The 20,615-nt window shown below is 44.0% G+C and overlaps 1 protein-coding gene across 3 annotated transcripts in view; it reads right to left on the bottom strand.

Annotated features, from left to right (window-relative positions):
- LOC120735534 (heterogeneous nuclear ribonucleoprotein L-like) overlaps positions 1-20,615 on the bottom strand; it is a 57,920-nt gene that overhangs the window by 33,358 nt on the left and 3,947 nt on the right. For all 3 annotated transcript variants that reach the window (XM_040034923.1, XM_040034925.1, XM_040034924.1), the window contains one exon: positions 2,158-2,276. In XM_040034923.1, coding sequence (XP_039890857.1) covers positions 2,158-2,276 — 119 coding nt within the window. The remainder of the gene's footprint in view (positions 1-2,157; positions 2,277-20,615) is intronic.

Genomic DNA, 20,615 nt, shown 5'->3' with positions numbered 1-20,615 from the left:
CGGACTGGAGCTCTCTGCCCTTTACCAATCCAGCCACGGGCCCATCCATCTGGCCCATCAAGACTCACTCTCATTTCATCAGTCCATAAAACCTTAGAAAAACCAGTCTTGAGATATTTCTTGGCCCAGTCTTGACGTTTCAGCTTGTGTGTCTTGTTCAGTGGTGGTCGTCTTTCAGCCTTTCTTACCTTGGCCATGTCTCTGAGTATTGCACACCTTGTGCTTTTGGGCACTCCAGTGATGTTGCAGCTCTGAAATATGGCCAAACTGGTGGCAAGTGGCATCTTGGCAGCTGCACGCTTGACTTTTCTCAGTTCATGGGCAGTTATTTTGCGCCTTGGTTTTTCCACACGCTTCTTGCGACCCTGTTGACTATTTTGAATGAAACGCTTGATTGTTCGATGATCACGCTTCAGAAGCTTTGCAATTTTGAGACTGCTGCATCCCTCTGCAAGATATCTCACTATTTTTGACTTTTCTGAGCCTGTCAAGTCCTTCTTTTGACCCATTTTGCCAAAGGAAAGGACGTTGCCTAATAATTATGCACACCTGATATAGGGTGTTGATGTCATTAGACCACACCTCTTCTCATTACAGAGATGCACATCACCTAATATGCTTAATTGGTAGTAGGCTTTCGAGCCTATACAGCTTGGAGTAAGACAACATGCATGAAGAGGATGATGTGGACAAAATACTCATTTGCCTAATAATTCTGCACTCCCTGTATGTAGATCGACCGGTAAATTGAGAGCTTCGCTTTTACACTCAGCTCCCTCTTCACCACGACGGACCAGTGCAGCGTCCGCATTGCTGCAGCTGCAGCCCCAATCTGTCTGTCGATCTCCGGCTCCCTTATCCCATCACTCGCAAACAAGACCCCGAGATACTTGAACTCCTCCACTTGGGGCAGGAACTCATCCCCCCTTTGAATCGCTACCTTATCGTGGTGGAGGGGTTTGTGTGTCCCAGGGATCCCAGGGGCTATGTTGTCTGGGGGCTTTTGCCACCTGGTAGGGTCTCCCATGGCAAATTGGTCCTGGGTGAGGGACCAGACAGAGAGCAATTCAGAAGATCCTTATGAAGAGAACATTGAGGGAACAGTTTACCCTGCCCGGGATAGGGTTACCGGGGCCCCGCCCTGGAGCCAGGCCCGGGGAGGGTGCCCGAGGGCGAGCGTCTGGTGGCCGGGCCTTAGTCCATGGGGCCTGGCCGGGCACAGCCCGAAGAGGAGACATGGGCCCATCCTCCCGCAGGCCCACCACCCGCAGGAGGCACCATAGGGGTCGGGTGCATTGTGTGCCGGGTGGCGGCCAGGAGCGGAGGCCCTGGCGGACTGACCCCCGGCTGCCAAGACTGGCAATAGGGACAGTCTTCCAGATGTATCTGCAAATTCACCCCAACGTCAGACTGTGCAGTTCTCAGAGAAACTGCAAAAACCCAAGGGCTACATCTCAGACTCTGCAGGCTTCAGAACACATGTTACATGATTCAGTTCATGACAGTCCTATCAGACTGTCATGAAAAGACTGTATAATTATAGCTTGGAGTGATGATTTGGGCTACTTTTGCAACCACAGTAGCTGAGCACTTTGGAAATAATTGAGACCACAAAACCCCTCTGTATGTCAAAGTATTGTATAATCAAATAAAAGGCCGTCTGACCAACAGCTGAAGTTTAGTCAAAATTGGGTCATGCAGAACAACAACAGATAGGTTACTGCTGTAGATAGGGGATGGCTGAAAAAAGAAAGGTCTTAAGATGTTGCAATGGTTCAGTCACTATCCAGAGCAGTGCTGGAGCCCCGTCAAAGTGACCATCAGTTTTAATATGATATGTAAATACTGTAGTAGTTTTCTGACAAATGCATGCAGTTAAATTGTTGAAACAGTGTAGTTTCTAAAATGGAAACCAATGAGCAGTTCCTTTTGAAACACCTGTGATTTTCTCTGTTGAATATTTATTATTGCTCATTAATTACGCAAAAGTCTTTCCTATCTGATTACCTGATTAATCAATGGAGAAATCCCCAGAATACTCAATGACTAAAATAATCGATACCTGCAATCATCAAATGCATTCAAGGATACTTTCAAGTTTCAGATATCTTCAAAGCAGAAACACTCAAATAGTGTACACACTAGTTGCTGTCTCACCATATGGGTCCAAACTTTTCCAGGGCATCTATCAGGTCTGCCTCCACCACAGCCTCACACAGACCCCGAACGTGCACCACGGGACTGGGAGAGATACGATGGGAGTCCTCGCCATTATCCTGGAACACACACAGCCAGTCAGCCACAGTTATTCAATGATAGATGGACTGATTCTTATATAGTGCCTTGCCTCGGAAAAGGCCCATCTAGAGGAACACAATTAAAAATTCTGTCTCTGATAACCCTTCAAATACAGCAGACGTTGTGTAAAAATGTACAATTTATCATCGGACAGGGACATCCTGCATTTAGTGCCTAAACCTGACCAAATTGTTTTTAATGTCCAAACTTAACACATCCACACATCTTTTTTTTAAAAAATGATGTGTGGAAATCTGTGATTATGTAAGTTTATGCACATGGACATGAATCAACACATATGAAATGTCATTTTCAGTGACACGGATATAAAGATTAAATACAACTATTTCACAAACTGCTGTGAGACCACGTTGAACATTTCACATGTGTTTCCTTTCTGGAAGTAAAAGACTGAAGAGTGATATGAGGAAGTAAAATGTGTTGTTGTTGCTGATTGTTTTGCCCGTCATTTAGTCAATAGGCCTATTACCAAATTGAATAATGAACTACAACAAGTTTAATTCAAATTCAATTTTATTTGCATAGAAAAAGTCTATTAACACAAAGTGAGTGAGAAAGGTGACTGAAGAAGAAACACTCAATGCATCATGGGAATCCCCCGGCAGCCTACGTCTATTGCAGCATAACTAAGGGAGGATTCAGGGTCACCTGGTCCAGCCCTAACTATATGCTTTAGCAAAAAGGAAAGTTTGAAGCCTGATCTTGAAAGTAGAGATAGTGTCTGTCTCCTGAATCCAAACTGGGAGGTAGTTCCACAGAAGATGAGTCTGAAAGCTGAAGGCTCTGCCTCCCTTCTACTTTTAAATACCTTAGGAACAACAAGTAAGTGTGAGAGTGAAGTGTTCTCTTGGGTGATAGAGTACTATAAGGTCTATCTCAATTTAGAAGCCTATATTAGAGGTTATCCAGGTCTTTGTCTTTAATACATTTCTGCAATTAGGAGGTAACACATACCTCCTAATTGCTATGTGTTATCTGGCATTATAGACCGATAAAGCTGGGTGTCATCTGCATAGCAGTGAAAATGTATGGTATGCCTTCTAATGACACCGCCAAAAGAAAACACTGAATAATGTAAACAAAACTGGGCCTAGCACTGAACCCTGTGGAACTCCATAATTAACCTCAATATGTGACTCTACATGAAAAAAGGAGTCTATTGGATAAATGTGATACAAACCACTGCAGCACAGTACCTGTAATACCTACAGCATGTTCTAATCGCTCTAATAGGATATTATGGTCGACAGTATCGAACGCTGCACTGAGGTCTAGCAGGACAAGCACAGAGATGAGTCCACTGTCAGAGGCCATAAGAAGATCATTTGTAACCTTCACTAAAGCTGTTTCTGTGCTGTGATGAGCTCTGAAACCTGACTGAAACTCTTCAAATAAGCCTCTGCAGATGATCTGTTAGCTGTTTGACAACTACTCTTTCAAGGATGTTTGATATGAAAGGAAGGTTGGAGACTGAAAGAAATCCAGAAAGAAAGAACACCGCAACTAAAAATCACCAACCCTGCAAACGGTGTTTGCATGTCCTTAGTGTTACAGTGTTGCTGGAAACCCACTGGTGGGATGACAGACCCGTGACCAGTTCAGCCAGTGACACTGACAACGCCTCCCAGGCGCCTCAATATATACAACCCCATGGGGGGGGCATATGGCATATAATAAAACTTTGTAGCGAATAATGGCTTAATTTTAGTGGACAAGCATTTGGCAGGACATGCGTCGATGGTGCACATCCTGCCCTGAGGCCATTTCAAAAGAGACTTTGCGGCCACTACTGTTAATGGAGATCCCTTTGAGCACATTGGCATGGATCTTATAGTGCCATTTCCCCAAAGTGCACAGCAATATCGCTTTGTATTAGTTCTAGTGGATATCTTTAAGCAGTGTCACTGTGCACCTTTTCGGCAAAGAGTGTGGTGCAGGCACTGTTTCAGATAATCTCCCAAGTCAGGATCCCGACAGAGATACTGACTGACCAGGGCACATCGTTCATCTGTCGACCACTACAAGACTGTACAAATCACTGGCATTAAATCTGTTCAAACCACCTTCCACCAGCATCAGTCTGACGGGTTGGTGGATTGGCTGGATACAACTTTAAAATCCATGATTCGTAAGTTCATTCACAAGGATCAACACAACTGGGAATGTTGCTTAGACCCTCTGTTATTTGCAGAGCGGGTCGTGCCCTAGGCCTCCACGGCAAAGACAAACTTTCAAAAAACAGAAAGTCTAGCAAAGTGTTGCTCAAGACCAGTTTAAAAATGACAAGAAAGTCTGGCTCCTTGGAAGGAAAATATACATGAAAATGAGAAGTAGCTTAAGACTTTTACACAGTAGTGTATATAAGTGTATAAAACACCTAAAATAAAGGTTTTTAAAAGGGTACTGTATCAAAATGATGAATTACAGCCATTTTTATATGCAGTCCCTTATTTTCTGAGGCACAAAGGAAAATATGGAATTAACAAAGAAAAGCTGTTCATGAGCAAAAGTTGTAGCCATACTCTAACAAAGACACGCCTACCACTCTGCCAAGTCTGCACTTCCCTTTTTGCCTTGCTGTAACAAAACGCAGCCACACCTACATCTAGGGCTGGGAACTATATCGAGTTTTTAAATACATTGATATATTTTTATACAAGATATGAGATGTGACAATATCATTTATATCAATATAGTCTATGTTACGTTATAATTATACTTGTGGAGCCGCAAGTTTGCCTCTCTTTCGTCCACTTTTGTCTCTACGCCTCGCCTCTCTCCTTCACTGAACACGACTCCCCATCGCTTCACCTGCAGGCAACGACAGGATGGACACGGCAGCTATCTAAGAGGAGCTGCTCGGTAAAAAGAAAACATTTGGAGATTACTATTTTAGTGCTGCAGCGTTACTCTCGTTAAAATGATGTTAACGCTATAGTTGCATTACCCGGGGCTATCTGTGGTAACTCGTTAACAGAGATTTGCCGCGTTAATGCCGTTATGACGTTAACGTCATTTTAACGAGATTAACAAAATCTGAAAAATCGACAGTGCGCCTCATGTTTGAATTCTGCTTGTGCTTACTGACCTCAAACCGATTTTATGTGGTAGGAGCCTCGCGGAGTAATACATATTGTGCTTCAACGTAATATTGTTGCTAATTATTTGGCATTATTGCAGCAAACCAGCCTATGAAATGGATGAAACACATCATTACTGGGTTCCAGCGCTACACAAGGGGCACTCCGAAATCCCTGCTTCAAACATACCACCATGCCAATCAGATTACTTCTTCCATGTGAGGGTGAAGGGGTGACCCTTCTGGATAAGATGGTGAAGGTTTGCTGCGTTTGGCGAACAGTGTGGTAGTAAAACCAGGGACAAATGAAAATCGCTCCTGTTAAATATTATAAATATAAAATATGTTAAATATAAATAGCAGTAATTTTTCAGAAGATACAGTAAATTAAGTAGTGTTAGTAGTGGGTGATATCATATAAACGCTGTCATGTGTAAACATTGTCTTTTATAAACTATAAATGACATCATCATTGTAACTGATGTGATTTTCTTTAAAGTGGTTTTAATTAAAGAAAAAAGGCAAAAATTAGTTTGTTTCTTTATTCAACTTTTGAACAGTGGCACATATTCAGTAAATGCAAATTATTTACATGGCAGTGCACTTCAGGCATACATCTAGACCCCTAGATAAAACATTATGGGTCATTCCCACAACCCACAGCTTTACTGTGTTCCAGCAAAGTATCCAATATCAGTGACGATTCCTCCACAGTAGCAGGTGGGATTTTTCTGTTTTGAGGACGGCTCCTTTTACCTGTCACTACGGATGGTCTGTTTATGTTTTGATTGAAAGCCTTTTTTTGGGCAGCTGAAGAGGAGAAGTCCATCTTATGGCCAACCTCTGGCTGTATATTGGTCATATTACCCAGCAAACCCCAGTATGCAGGTTCATCTGTAACAGTCCTTGTGCCACGGATCAACACTGTTGCAGCGACATGGCTGCAGGTCTCTGCGACTCCGGCCTTACAGCTGCAGTGGGCGTCTTCAACCTTCCCTGTGATGCTCACAGTGACCCATGGCTGCAATGCTGGTTCATTCAGCCTTTGAGAGTGCAGTACCTGAAACATACAAAGTTCATTTAAAGACAAGAACTTTAATGAGCCAAGGCCGACACAAATGTGTTTGATCTACTTTCTAATCCATTCATCACAATTGTAACAAAGTGTTTAGAAAGTTAGCACATACATGTGATTTTTCATTTCTTTATGTGTCCATCTATAGAACGCTGCATGTTATAGTGTAAATCTGCCTGCTCTCTGTCAGAAACCTGCCTGCAGAAAATGAACCTAAAGTATGTAATGCAAGGATGTCATCACTTTAGAGATGGAGAAAGCATAAAGTTTGACTTTAAGTGACAATTATGGACACGTAATATGATAAGGAGATTCTGCAGGTCATTAATCAATGTATAAAACTAAAATAAAATTGATTTTTAGTGACACAGGATACAAACACGGAAGCAAGATCTATAATTAGGATTATTTATAATAAATATGAATAAATTATTGCAATTTCTTTAACCATAGAGAATGACTAAATCCTTCAGGACAATGTCACATCAGTGCACTGAACTCACTGTGTTATCCCTCTAACAGCCTCCACATGTTCTCACTGTAGTTTCCCTCATGAATGAATTTATGCTGCACTAATCTGAATGTTTGCAGGGAAATCAAACGCATTTCACTCGCAGTACTCGAGCTGACTTACCTTTGTTTGAATGACGACGTACTCACAAATCTTGTACCCAATCTTTGGTGAATTGGATGTGTCCCTCCAGAGATTTATAATTGTGAAACTGGTTCACCTTGTACGCGCTGACTCCACAGATAAGGTACGAGAATATGTCAGGCTACGTCAATAGCGGTTGGTCTTCAGGGTTTCTACTCCATGGCCGTATTTCATACAGGCCCACATTTCCAATGCACGCTATTTTCTGCAAGTACCGTCTCTTTGCATCCGGACGCAAGCTGTCTCTGTACCGTCCTTTTTCTTTTAAACTGCTTTTAAGCATGTTTCTAGCAACCGTCCTTCCAATACAGTGTCTTCGTTTTGATTCGTGGCCCAGAAAAATGGCGCCACGCTCCCACAATAGCTTGCGGCGTGACTTCAACTCCAAAGCCCTACAAGGACCACAAATGGCACCTGTAAGAGACACGGTTAGGAAGCGGATTCAAACTCCAGGCTGTCGGTCACGCAGTAGAACCTGGGAACAGAGCAGCTGTGAAATCTGTCTTTGTTATTATGCTCAGCGTCTGTTAGTTTACATTTTGACTGCACAGCTTTTTGTTATGCACAAAAACAACAGTTTTATTTTATTTATGGAGCATTATTATTTAATAAATATTGATAATTTATTTCTGAGTAATTGTTTCATGTACATCTGCGCTGTATGTTAATAAAAGTGCCTGTGTGACATCTGGGACACAGCGTGACTAAGAACTCTCTTTTCATATATCGCCATCCAGCTAAAGAATATCGAGATATGAATTTTGGGCCACATCAGCCACCCCTACCTACAACTTGTCTGACATAGAGTCGATTAGCCTGGAACTGATTCTGAGCAAAGTTGCATAAATCAGTCTGCTGAAAAAGTTAGACCCATTAGGGTTCATTAGGATAGAGAAAAAAAATATCTGCCTGTTCAAAGATGAAGCTAATAATATTACTCAACAATGGTATGAAGCGTGGAATATATAAGGTTTATTTTCACAGCCAGTGTGTGGAATGCAGGAGAAAACAATCTAAATGTAACGAACTCAAATGTCTCACCTGTGCCTGGTGACAGGTTTGTATATTTGCACACAGCCGGTGCTTCAGTGTGTCAGTTTATAATGGATGAACCTACTTGCAAAACCAGTCAGTGCTGCCTGTACGAAAATGAATCAGTGGAAGTTTGAAACAGTTGGAAATGTCTTAATGTTTCGCTTTGAACCAGGAAATCAGGGGTGAGTGAAGGGCAGCAGCACTGGGATAAGCCAATCATGGAAGAAAGGTTTTGCTGTCACTGCTGAATTAGGGGTAAGTGAAAACCAGAGGACAGAGAGAGAGATGGGAAATTCTAGTCACATGTTCAGTTTTCTCAACTTTTTTGTATCTTGTACATTTCCTCAGACATTCTCTTGTAAATTGTAATGTGCTCCCTGCTATATTGATATCATTATCTTTCTACTATCCAACCCATCCCCCGTCCTTCCTCTTTCTGTCCTTCTCATTCACATTGACATTCCTTTTAATCTATTTATAGAGGCAGATGGCTCATCTAAGTGTTTGGAGAGGAAAAACAGGGCATGAGACTAAATTTTCTTTCTGTTGACAAGGCTGCTGGCTTCTTTCTTTCAGGCATTTGAACAATGAAGCTATTATGTCTTTAACTACATGGCATGTGAACTGTTAAGGCTTTTATGAAGAAAAACACAGAATTATCATTTCTAAACTGGGCTATGCAATATTCATAACTGTAAAGTACTTTGATACAGGATTATATGCACACCTGCAGCTTGTTTCAATAAAATATGAAATAACTATAAGTTTCTCCTCTGCAATGATTTTATTTGCCGAAAACCAATCAGTACCAGTATCAGCTGCTCTCCAATGAGTCTCTAACCCTGTGGATGAACTCCAACTCCTGTTTGTAGCAACAAAGCTAAATATGCTACTAAGAATAACTTTCCAGGTTATCCTCCCACGTCTTACTGTCAGTTTTGTGCACAACTTGTTAATTCAACCAGCTTTGGTGCTTAGCAGCTAAGCTATCTGGCCACTCCTAATGTTCCTCTCCTTTTCTTGTTTGAATTTCTCCTTGTGTTTCTTGCCTATTACGCAAACTGATTTTGCTTGGTAATTCAATATTTTTTTTATTTTGTTTTGGGCTCCTCACCTTTATTTGATAGTGCATTGATGATTAACAGAAAAGTAGGGCGAGAAATTGGAGGAAGATATGCAACAAAGGGCCTTATGTCTCAGTCGAGCCTGAGCTGCTGCATTCACGTATAAGATATTATATATATTTATTATTACACTATTATTTAGTTTAACTGGGAAACAGGCAGCCCTCTACACCCTGCTGCTAATGAAGCATACTTTGCTCATATCATGCAGGGGTGTTTCAACATAACACAGAAGGCAATTAAGCCACATGAGCATTGCTTTGATTAGAAATGTATTTATGTGTGGGAACAAATTTACAAACAATATAATCCTAAAACCCCAGTTAAACACCTAAACTCCTTAGCGATTCAGTCCACAGTTTCGTTGTTGGACTCTACTAGAACCTCCAAACAGTTTTCACTGAGCTCCTGAGACTCACCCATTCCTTCGCAGATGTTTGCAGCAGCAGTCTGCATGCCTAGGTGCTTGACCTGTGGCCACAGAAGTGACTGGAATGCCTCAACTCAATGATTTGGATGGGTCAGCGAATACTTTTGACAGTGTAGTGTAACATTTACCAATACTGTAGCTAACACTGTAACTGCATCTTACAGGCTTTGTCCACCATGTGCTGCATAGCTGCTCAAGCCCCTCGAAGACACACTCACACACACTGAGTAATAAATAAATATCCAAATGTTTTTGTGTAATGTGTTCTTAATTGTGTGAATGCCGTAAGGCATCCACACTTTTGTGTCCCCGTTTCTCTTTATACTTTATTCTTCAGCCTTATTCTAGTTTTTCACCATTCACATTTTAAACTGCTCTTTCTGCTAATGCCAGCTGCATCTTTTTGTGCTCATAACTTTTATACTTTTGGAAATATTTAGCTTTTTATGCACTTTTTGGCCCTTTGAAATGAATGGGACCACACCACAAGTGTGATAGCTGGTTTAGCTCAGCAGAGTGAGCCATGTTGTAGCTCAGTGAGAGGAGCAGCTGGGTTTGAATCATGGCAGCATGTTTTCAGCTGACAGAATTTCAGCTTCTGCAGCTTCTTTTTACCTGACTGTTTTGCTTCAGCAATATTTCTGCTAAATGATTACAATTCTGCAAAGTTTTCATGATTTCAGCAACTTTTCCGATATCCACTTCAGCGTCTTCACCTCCATTTCCAGTCCCTGAGATATCAGTGAGACGAGCAGCCACCCTGAGCCAGGCGGCGCAGGTTCGACTCCTACCCATGGCTGTTGCCACACATCTTCCCCTCTCACGCTCAGTCTGCTTTCTTAACACTCTTCAGTCTTTCAAATAAAGCTGTCTTCAGCAAACACTTTAGCTTCTACACCTCTTTTCAGCAGATAGTTGTGCTTCTTCTGCATTTTTCCACTACAAATGCAAATTCTTCTAGTGTGAAAACGTTGTTCTTAAACTGTGGATTACTAGCTAAGTGCAAATATGGCCAAAAAGGGCAAATTTTACTTAAATATTGAATTTTTTAAAAACAGTAATGTGATACCGACCCAAAGCAGAAGCTTCTTATCTAGTCAGTACAAGGAGCGTCCCAGAAGGTTTTTCCAGCCTAAGAAGAGCCATGAAGGCTGTTCACAGATCAGTTGTAGTTTCACCATATCCTGAGTCACTGTCAGCTGACAGCTGACTTCAGCATCCCTGGTTGGCCACCGAGGCTGATTTTTGACTCCTATCTAGAGTGGCCTCACCGGCCTTGCTAACAGGCCATCATCCTCAGGTTCTCTGTTTTTACCCTCCTACCTCACAGGTTTGGCACTTACCCCGTCCTCCTACTGCCAGGCTGTCCTTCTGAGAACGTTCACTCTTTTGCTCTTGAATGATTAGTACTGTGGACTTTTACTACAGCATTACTGATGTAGATAACAAACAGCCTGCTCTTGTATAGCACCTTTTAATTTTTAAAGCTATACAAAGCATTTTAGCAGTGGCAGCAGAGCTGTGGAACAACATACTGGAACGCCATCCAGTTTAACAGAGGTTAATGTCTTTCCCAAGTACACTTGGGGAGACACAGCATATGGACAGGCTGATTACTGTTTAACTACACGAGATTAACCTGGTATAGTTTATATGTGTTTTTAAAATATTTGAATATTGTAGATCAAAGTAAAGATAAGGCTTCCTGGACAAAACTGCTTCGAACATCAACCTAAAGCACACTACAGCACAAAGTGCGACATGTTTGTATTTTTCATCTGTGGCTCCCGTCTGTTTGTTTATAATTAATGTTTTTATTACAGCGCTTTTCTTCTGTACTGCAGTGTCTGTGCTGCAGCCTGCACAACTCCCACTAAAAGCCACCATCTTCTCACTGCTCAGCCTGGAAACCACGCTCTTAGTCATCAGTGCGCGCACACACGCACACACACGCACACACGCGCACACGCGCACACACGCACACACACGCACACACGCACACACACACGCACACACACGCACACACACGCGCACACGCGCACACACGCGCACACACGCGCACACACGCGCACACACACACGCACTTTTAATTCCCCTGGCTTTGGGGATTGAAAGTGTTTTGTCTTTAACAGAAAGTGAATGAGTTGTAATGTAAAATTGTAACTCCTGTTACAAGAATATAAACTTGAACAATACTACACCGAGTGATGATTCAAGGCCATAACGAAAGGCTACAGTATACTTACTTCCACCCACACACTGTACACTCCTTCAAAAAGTAATCTATTGTTGCTCTCAGTCAGTCTGGGGAGGGGATACGAGGCCATTTCCACACAATGTGAAGTCCGACTTTCTATAGTAAGAACTAACAAGTTCAATATCAGGTATTTAAATACTTAGGATTCTCAACCTTTAGACTGAGTCAGAGGTGAATGTCATCACAAAACTAAAGTAGGACAGTTGCCTTTTCAGGGCTTGCAAAATTTCAAAGTCCCTGGTAGCCCTTCGGGCAGGGACTCTTCAGTTTTTGGTAGCCCAAAATAAATTTAAGTAGCCCGAATAAAAAAGAGAGCAATTTTTTGATTGATGTTTTGTTTCCTTTACAATATTATACATTAAAGTATAATATTGTAAAGGAAACAAAACATTAATCAAAAAATTGTTGAAACACAAATTACAACATTGTATAAAAATGATAATCATCAACTCAAATACTTGGTTCTAATTGGACAGAAATTTCTATGAACTTGTAAGAACTGTGTAGGACATAAATCAGTCTGTGTCAGATCCTGAATTTGAAATTTCCACTGAAGTCACGGGTAAGAGGCAAGTGGAACCAAGATCGAGGACCGTTTGCTTTGTGAACTTTGCAAAGACTGCTACATTGTGCCAGTGGTAGTTCACTCTTTGCAACATAGTAGCTGTTCTAAACTGATTTTCAGGTTTATTTTTAGAATGTTATTTGCAATTGGTGTTTGTTCTGGGAAAGATATTGCAGACTGAGCAATAATGCGTTTCTTGCATTTCTCATGGGTTCTAATGGGGCCTTTCTTAAAATGACTGGTCCCAGTAACAAAGGCGCTTGTCGACTCAGAAATCGAGGGAAAACCAACAACACACCCGGCAGAACATTATGTTATTTACACGGGTGCACATAAGTGGTCCGCATGTGCGCATTCGCTGTCAAAATAAAAGACGCGCACCAGATAAGAAGTTGCAGCGCGCGTTTGCGTCCATATGAAAGGCTGTTTTTGTCCGCTAGAGTGGGATTTTCACGGCACATTCTGCACCACATCTCTGTGCGTTCATCATTTGTTTGAAGCAAGCTCACCTCCTGCAACCACTTTTCCGAGAATACGTGCTTCTTTTGTGGTTCGGACTCCTTCTGACATTTGTTTGGAGGTGGAGGAAAACCAAAGTAATTGCTTAAAGGAGCTTCTTCGACATCTTTAAGAGTTCTAAACAAATGTCTGTCCTCCTCCTGAAAATCTTATGTACACAAACACGCGTTGCAACTTCTTATCTTGTGCGCGTTTTTTTATTTTGACAGTGAATGCGCACCTGCGGACCACTTATGTGCAGCCCTGGTTATTTAGCTCGTCATATTGCAGCCACAGAAATTATTTTGTCCATGAAACCATAAAGCTGCACTTTCTTTTTGCCTTATAGTCTGATTTGTACGGTGGCTGGTGGTAAGCTTTTCTTTGGCTGTCACTTCTTCACCCTGACCTGTCTTATTTGGCTCAGCAGAACTAAAATATATATCCTGCTGCTTTTACACACACACACACACACACACACACACACACACACACACACACACACACACACACACATAACGGTCAGCGATTCTCTGCGTGATCAACCTCTCACATGTTTAAGCTTGCTGCGGGAGATTTCACTTGTCATGTTTGCATAGTAAGCTAACGATTGATAAGACGATGTCAGAGGAATTGGTGCACAAATTATCATCACTCACCAATCAGTACTGTCACTCTCTATACACAGTTCACGCGATTGCAAAGTGAAAGCAAAAACAAGCGCAAATTCAAACGCAATTTCAATATGTCACATATTGACAGTGGCTCACCGATGCCAATGACATAATTACCCAGCTACATTTTGAAAGAATGCACAAGCATTGACATGTATTTTTCCTTCCTATGACAGCCTGACGGGCAGGGCAGAGAAAGGTTTTGGTAGCCCGACTGGAAAAATCGCTAGCCCCGGGACGTCGGGCTAGCGATTTTGCGAGCCCTGCTTTTTTCAAGCTCCTAAAAAACATTAAAAGTGTTGCAATGGTCCAGTCACAGTCCAGACCTCCACCTGACTGAAATACTGTAAGACAGATACACATGACCAAATTCTGACAAACCTTAATGAACTGAAACAATGTTGTAAAGAAGTGTGTAAAAATTACTACACAGCAGCGTGAGACTAATGAAAGGGTGTGTTCAGTTTAGTTGTTAGTTTAGTGTCTATATCAGGTTTTAATGTCCTGCCAGGGAAAGGGGGCCCAGGCCCATCAGACCGGGGCCATCAGACCGGGGCCCAGTGCAGTAGCGCCCCCCGGCTCCACAGAGCCCTGGACAGTCCACCCAACCCCACCACAGAGAAAACTGCACCCACCCCACCATCCACTCATCTTCCAGACTACATAAGACGGTAAACGCCCAGGCTGAGATCTTCCTCCACCTCTCCTGTATCTCCCCCTCCTGCAGAGAGTTCCTGAAGAGAAGAAAGCTCCTGCAAGATGTGACCATCCCCCCCACCAGTTGAAGAGCCCCCCAGGCGGCTCGACGCACCGGCGGCACCCTGCTCCAGGGCCGGGCCCCCATGCACCCACCCGCCCACAACCCCGGCAACACACTAACCAGGACCCAAGCCCCCGAGGCCCGGCTCGGGCCCCAGCCAGAGATGGAGCGCCCCCAGAACCTCACGCCCATCCCGGACCCACCCAGGGGCAGCCAGGTTGCCAGGTCAGTAACCCACGTCCGTCAGCACAGACCCTCCCCTAGCCCCGCTGCACGCAGCCGCGAGGAAACAGTCACCTGAGAGCCAACAGAGCCCCCAACCGGACGTGACCGCTACCCCGGGTTGAGCCCCCCAAGGAAGATGCCTCCGGGGAACCCCCCGACGCCCTAAGCCTGTCCCTACCCCCTCACCAATCACAACAGTGAAGGCGGGACCAAACTATGACCCCCCACCCCCACTAGGTGATGGAGCTGATAAAAGGACCTGCCCCTCCCTTCCTTCCCTCCCCATCTCCAGCTGCCTCCCTCTTCCCGCTCCCCCACAACCACCCACACATGCAGGGCCTTGGAGTAGGGGTATGTCACCAGGGTGCAGAGGAGGCTACCCCCCCCTCTGTCCCCTTCTGGCTGCCTCTGCCTCAATTTTATCCCACAACTTAGACATTCACATTATTCACACTCTCATTACACATACATATAGGATCTTGGGGGTGGGCACAATCACGGAGTCCAAATTACCATCAGGGTGTATACCTCACCCCTGACGTCGTTGCCCACCTCTCAATTTTAAATACACTTAGCCATTGAGGGCTAGCAGGAGGGACTATGCGCTTACCTGCTGCTCCTTGGCAGGTAGCTCCATGCCCTCCTGGGTTTTAATTGCACCTTAGAACACATATGCATCAACACTACAATGAGCGGGTGGAGGGAGGTTTGGAGTCTTCTCCTCACCCCCATTCTCTGCGGCCTGCTGGAGCGGGAGGGCTAGTAGGAGGAGTTGGCCGTCCGACTGCGGTCTGGGGTGTGGGGCCTCCCTGCTGCTGCGGAGTCGGGATGGTCTGCCTCTCCCCACCGCAGGGAAAAGGGTAACACCACCTGGGTCTGGGTGCAATTCCCCCCTCCAGGGGCAAGGGTACCTAGACCCGGTTTGTAGAGTACGCTTGGGGAGTGTGATTGTGTGTACAGCGTCTCTTTATGTCTGTCTCCACGTTGGTTGAGTGTGGAGTGAGTGCATATGAGAGCATGAGGGTGGGAATGGATGTTTGTGTCTGTGTGTGCCTGTATGTCTGTGTCTATATGTCAGGTTGGGTATCAGACGCCACCTCTCTGGGGACACCTCAGGCCCTCCAAGGTTTGGAGGCCTATCTCCACCCACCACCACTTCCCCTGCCGGTGGCGGACTCCCTCAGATGTCGGTGTGTTGGTGGTTCCTTGTGTCTGGGGGTGGGCGTCCGGGTACACACCGGCTCACTCCTTGGCGGCCGCTTGTCGGGGCCTGGGGCCTGGGGCTCGCTCGGGCCCCTTTGGAGGTGGGGTGCCCCCGGCCTCTCGGCCTGGGGCTCGGTCACTCAGGCACAGCTGGGGGCCGGCGGAGCTCACGGGCACGTCACTGCAACTCCCCCTGGCTTCTGCTCCGCGGCTGCTGGGCGAGCCCTCATCTGGGACTCTCCTCAGCTCTTACTGGGACAGTGGCGCGGCTGCCCCTCTGTTGGTCTTCCATGGTCTCTTGTGTTCTGGGGGCCTCTGGATGTCTGGAGTTTTGATCTCCCCCATACCCGCTTCACACCCTGGAGGACGGGGCTGTGGCCCCCCCACACTCCCTAGCAGATCATTACATGGAGAAACCTTTGGAATGCAAGCATGCTGATCCACACAGGTATGCACACAGGTGTACACACGGGTATTCACAGACGCGGACTACAGCTTTCTTGGCTGCTGCCTCAAAGCACACTGTGCGCTGTCTATCTTGCGTGCTGCACAATATCGTTTATTATTTAGTAACTATTGATATCTATGACTAGCTAGTTTATTGTGATGGTGCTTTGTTTTCTCTATTATTATGTTGCTCTTTGTTGTTTGCTGTCTCCTCTGTTTGTTTGTTTTTTGTTTGTTTGTTTTTTCTCCATACAGGTGACCCAGGAGTTTTTTTTTTTTTTTTTCTCTCTCTTCCCCCCCCTTCTCACCGTCTCTTCTCCCCTTTGGTTGTCTTTCTTTCTCTCCCCCTCTTTCTCTCATTCATTCCCCCTGTCCTATTTATTTAAAAAAAAAAAAAAAGACAAAGGATGAACTGAAGCTCTGCCATCACGTAATGTCGCATACTGCTGTTTCTGATGTCATTTAAAAAAAAAAAAAAAGAAAAAAAAAAAAAAGAAAGAAAAAAAAAAAGGTTTTAATGTCCTGAGTGCTTGGAGGGGCCTGTTTCCTGATATAGGCAGTGTAGATACAAACTGAAGCAAGCACTGTAGCAAAGACAATATTGATAAATGACTCTAAATATTATATTTTAGATTCCTCAAAGTAGCCACACTTTGCTTTGCAGACAGTGGTGCAAACCCTCGGCCTTCTCTCAGTGAACTTCATGATGTCGTGGTCATATATATATATATATATATATATATATATATATATATATATCTTGGAATGTCGTTCGGACTGGAGAAGTGTAGTCGGATGGTAACAAAGAGAGGGAAGGTAGTCAGAACTGAGGGGATTGAACTACCAGAAGGCAACATTGCAGACATAGAGGACAGTTACAAGTACCTGGGGATCCCGCAGGCAAATGGGAACCATGAAGAGGCCGCTAGAAAGGCTGCAACCACCAAGTACCTGCAGAGGGTCAGGCAAGTCCTGAGGAGTCAGCTGAATGGTAAGAACAAGATCCGGGCCATCAACACGTACGCCCTGCCCGTGATCAGGTACCCTGCTGGGGTAATAGGCTGGCCAAAGGAGGAGATAGAAGCCACTGACATAAAGACAAGAAAGCTCCTTACCATGCATGGAGGGTTTCACCCCAAGTCCAGCACCCTGAGGCTGTACGCTAAGCGGAAGGAAGGGGGCCGGGGACTGGTGAGTGTCAGCACCACAGTCCAGGATGAGACAATGAACATCCAAGAATACATTGGGAAGATGGCCCCAACTGACCGAGTGCTCAGTGAATACCTCAGGCAGCAGAAACCCAAGAAAGAGGAGGGAGACGAGGAACCATCATGGAAGGACAGGCCCCTGCACGGTATGTACCACCGGCAGATAGAGGAGGTGGCTGATATCCAGAAATCCTACCAGTGGCTGGACAAAGCTGGACTGAAAGACAGCACAGAGGCACTAATCATGGCAGCACAGGAACAAGCTCTGAGTACAAGATCCATAGAGGCTGGGGTCTATCACACCAGGCAAGACCCCAGGTGCAGGCTGTGTAAAGATGAGACAATCCAGCACATAACAGCAGGGTGCAAGATGCTAGCAGGCAAGGCATACATGGAACGCCACAACCAAGTGGCCGGCATAGTGTACAGGAACATCTGTGCCGAGTATAACCTGGAAGTCCCGAGGTCAAAATGGGAGATGCCCCCAATGGTGGTGGAGAATGACCGAGCTAAGATCCTGTGGGACTTCCAGATACAGACGGACAAAATGGTGGTGGCTAACCAACCGGACATAGTGGTGGTAGACAAACAGAAGAAGACGGCCGTAGTGATCGATGTAGCGGTTCCGAATGACAGCAATATCAGGAAGAAGGAACACGAGAAGCTGGAGAAATACCAAGGGCTCAGAGAAGAGCTCGAGAGGATGTGGAGGGTGAAGGTAACGGTGGTCCCCGTGGTAATCGGAGCACTAGGTGCGGTGACTCCCAAGCTAGGCGAGTGGCTCCAGCAGATCCCGGGAATAACATCGGAGATCTCTGTCCAGAAGAGCGCAGTCCTGGGAACAGCTAAGATACTGCGCAGGACCCTCAAGCTCCCAGGCCTCTGGTAGAGGACCCGAGCTTGAAGGATAAACCGCCCGCAGGGGCGTGCTGGGTGTTTTTTTTTTTTTTTTTATCTGTTTAATCTTGTTCTCATTTCATTTATTACTTCTTTTACTGGGATCCTATTTTTAGACTTTCAACTGTATACATGTGCTCTGTTCTGACTCTAATTAATGGCTGAAGTAACACACAGTAGCAGCGCATCCATTTTCTTAATCACCCTCTAATGATGAAATGACGTATGTGTAACCGTGTACGTGCATGCATACCTAAGTATTCGGAAACTAGACTACAAGCATGTAATGCTGATTACATGCAAGGTGATCCCACCTTCACTCAGAACCCAGAATGCGTGTGTGTGAATGTTCCACTCTAATACCCCTGGACCTGTAATGGTGAGACAACGAGAAAGGAAACAGTCATATACATTACATCCTTCTACCCAATTAAAAAAAAGCCCTTCTCACTTCTCTATTTACTCTGTTGGTTATTTATCTCAGCAGAGAGCTGCATTCTTCTAACCCAGCTACCCAGCCCACACAGTCAGCAGACCACAGACCCACTTTGATAACATTTGTCAGCTTGCTGGGAGTCCTTTAGCCGACACACAGCTAATGCAGAAAAATGTTTGTTTGTTTTGTTTTTTAACATTTTAAAAACTAGGCTTGCAACAGTGAGATTTACATGAAATGATAAAAGCTAGAGTTACTCAATTATTAAAAAAGGTTTGGTCAATAATGGCATTATAGTTATTTAACACTATTACTCACTGACATGACTAGTGACTGAACTGATGTTAAAAAAGTATATCTGCTTGAATTTTAAATACATTTCAACTACAAATATAGCAAAGTCAAGTCTTCCTTAGCAACAGCTTCCCTACAAATATAATGTTTCAAATAGGAGAGAAACTAATATAATCTGGCTTCATCACAATCTCACAGAAGATACTGCTGCAACGCTGGCTCCTCAATCAGCAGATACATCAAAGGCCAGACTTACTGCGGAGGCCAAATTATCAGTCTCAATACAGATGTAAGTGCAAAATTCAACAATAATGGACCGACTTGTAAATGGTGATACAAAGAACAGTGCAATGTAGCAGATCAAAAACATACAGCAGTGATGAGGCAATGAGTGATGTACTGATATAGGTACAGCCTGTTATGTGCAATATGCCAAAATAATTCTGAGTAAACAAGCACTCTATGTATGCATTTCATATGAAAAGGAAGGAGCAGTTCATTTACTGCCTGCAAGCGTTGACAAAGCATACAATATTTTTTTAATACTGTGTCATCAGAAATATAGTTATTGGAAATTGTCTTAAAATTTTGTCTTGTCACCTTTATAAACCTGAAGTCTGTGTAACTTGTAGAAGAACATTTCCTGCCAGATTCAGGATCCGACCCTGACCGACCCAGCCTCAATAAAGGTACTGCAGTTGTGGCACATCTGTATTTGTGTATATTAATTTTTAATTTCCTGCACGGTGTGTGACACTGCAGGTATTTATTATTGTTGATGGACGAGGACACACAGCCAACTGTAAGTAAAACACAGAATCTGCAAACTTGTACGCTGGCGAGAGCAAGTCTTCAAATCAGATTTGATCAAGTTAAGGCACGAGGCACCTACCCAGCTCAAATACTGGAAGTCAATTCAGTTTCATTTGGTTTTTACTTATAATGCACCAGTTCAAAACAATCATGAAGGCAAAGGTGGAGACTGGGATAGTAGAACTTAATAAATGATGTTCACGTGGTCATGAAATGTTGCGTGATGTGGTGACCGTGGCCATGTGACTGGAAAGGTTTGTACCCTACCCGATGTCTTATTTCCTGCATATTTATCATCAAATGCTTTAGATAAAAAAATATTTTATTAGACAAAAGTAACCTGAGTAAATGCTAAATGCAATTTTAAATACTGATTGTATTTACCAAAGGGGAAAAGCCATTCAAACCTACCAGCTACCAGGCCTACCATGTTACATTTTGAATTAACTGTTTAACCATATATTTTGAAATGCTAAGTTCAAATTTGATTAGCTACAAAGCTAATTTGACAATGTGAGGTAGGCTAAACAATCAAAAAGCAACACATCATGTCACGATCTAAAAATAATTTGAGAACAAATAAGAAAAAAGTCATGACGTCTATTAGTCAGGAAAATGTTA

This window comes from Simochromis diagramma, unplaced genomic scaffold (assembly GCF_900408965.1).
Source record: "Simochromis diagramma unplaced genomic scaffold, fSimDia1.1 OVJJ01000816.1, whole genome shotgun sequence".
Taxonomy (NCBI): domain Eukaryota; kingdom Metazoa; phylum Chordata; class Actinopteri; order Cichliformes; family Cichlidae; genus Simochromis; species Simochromis diagramma.
This window is presented reverse-complemented; position numbering and strand designations above follow the sequence as displayed.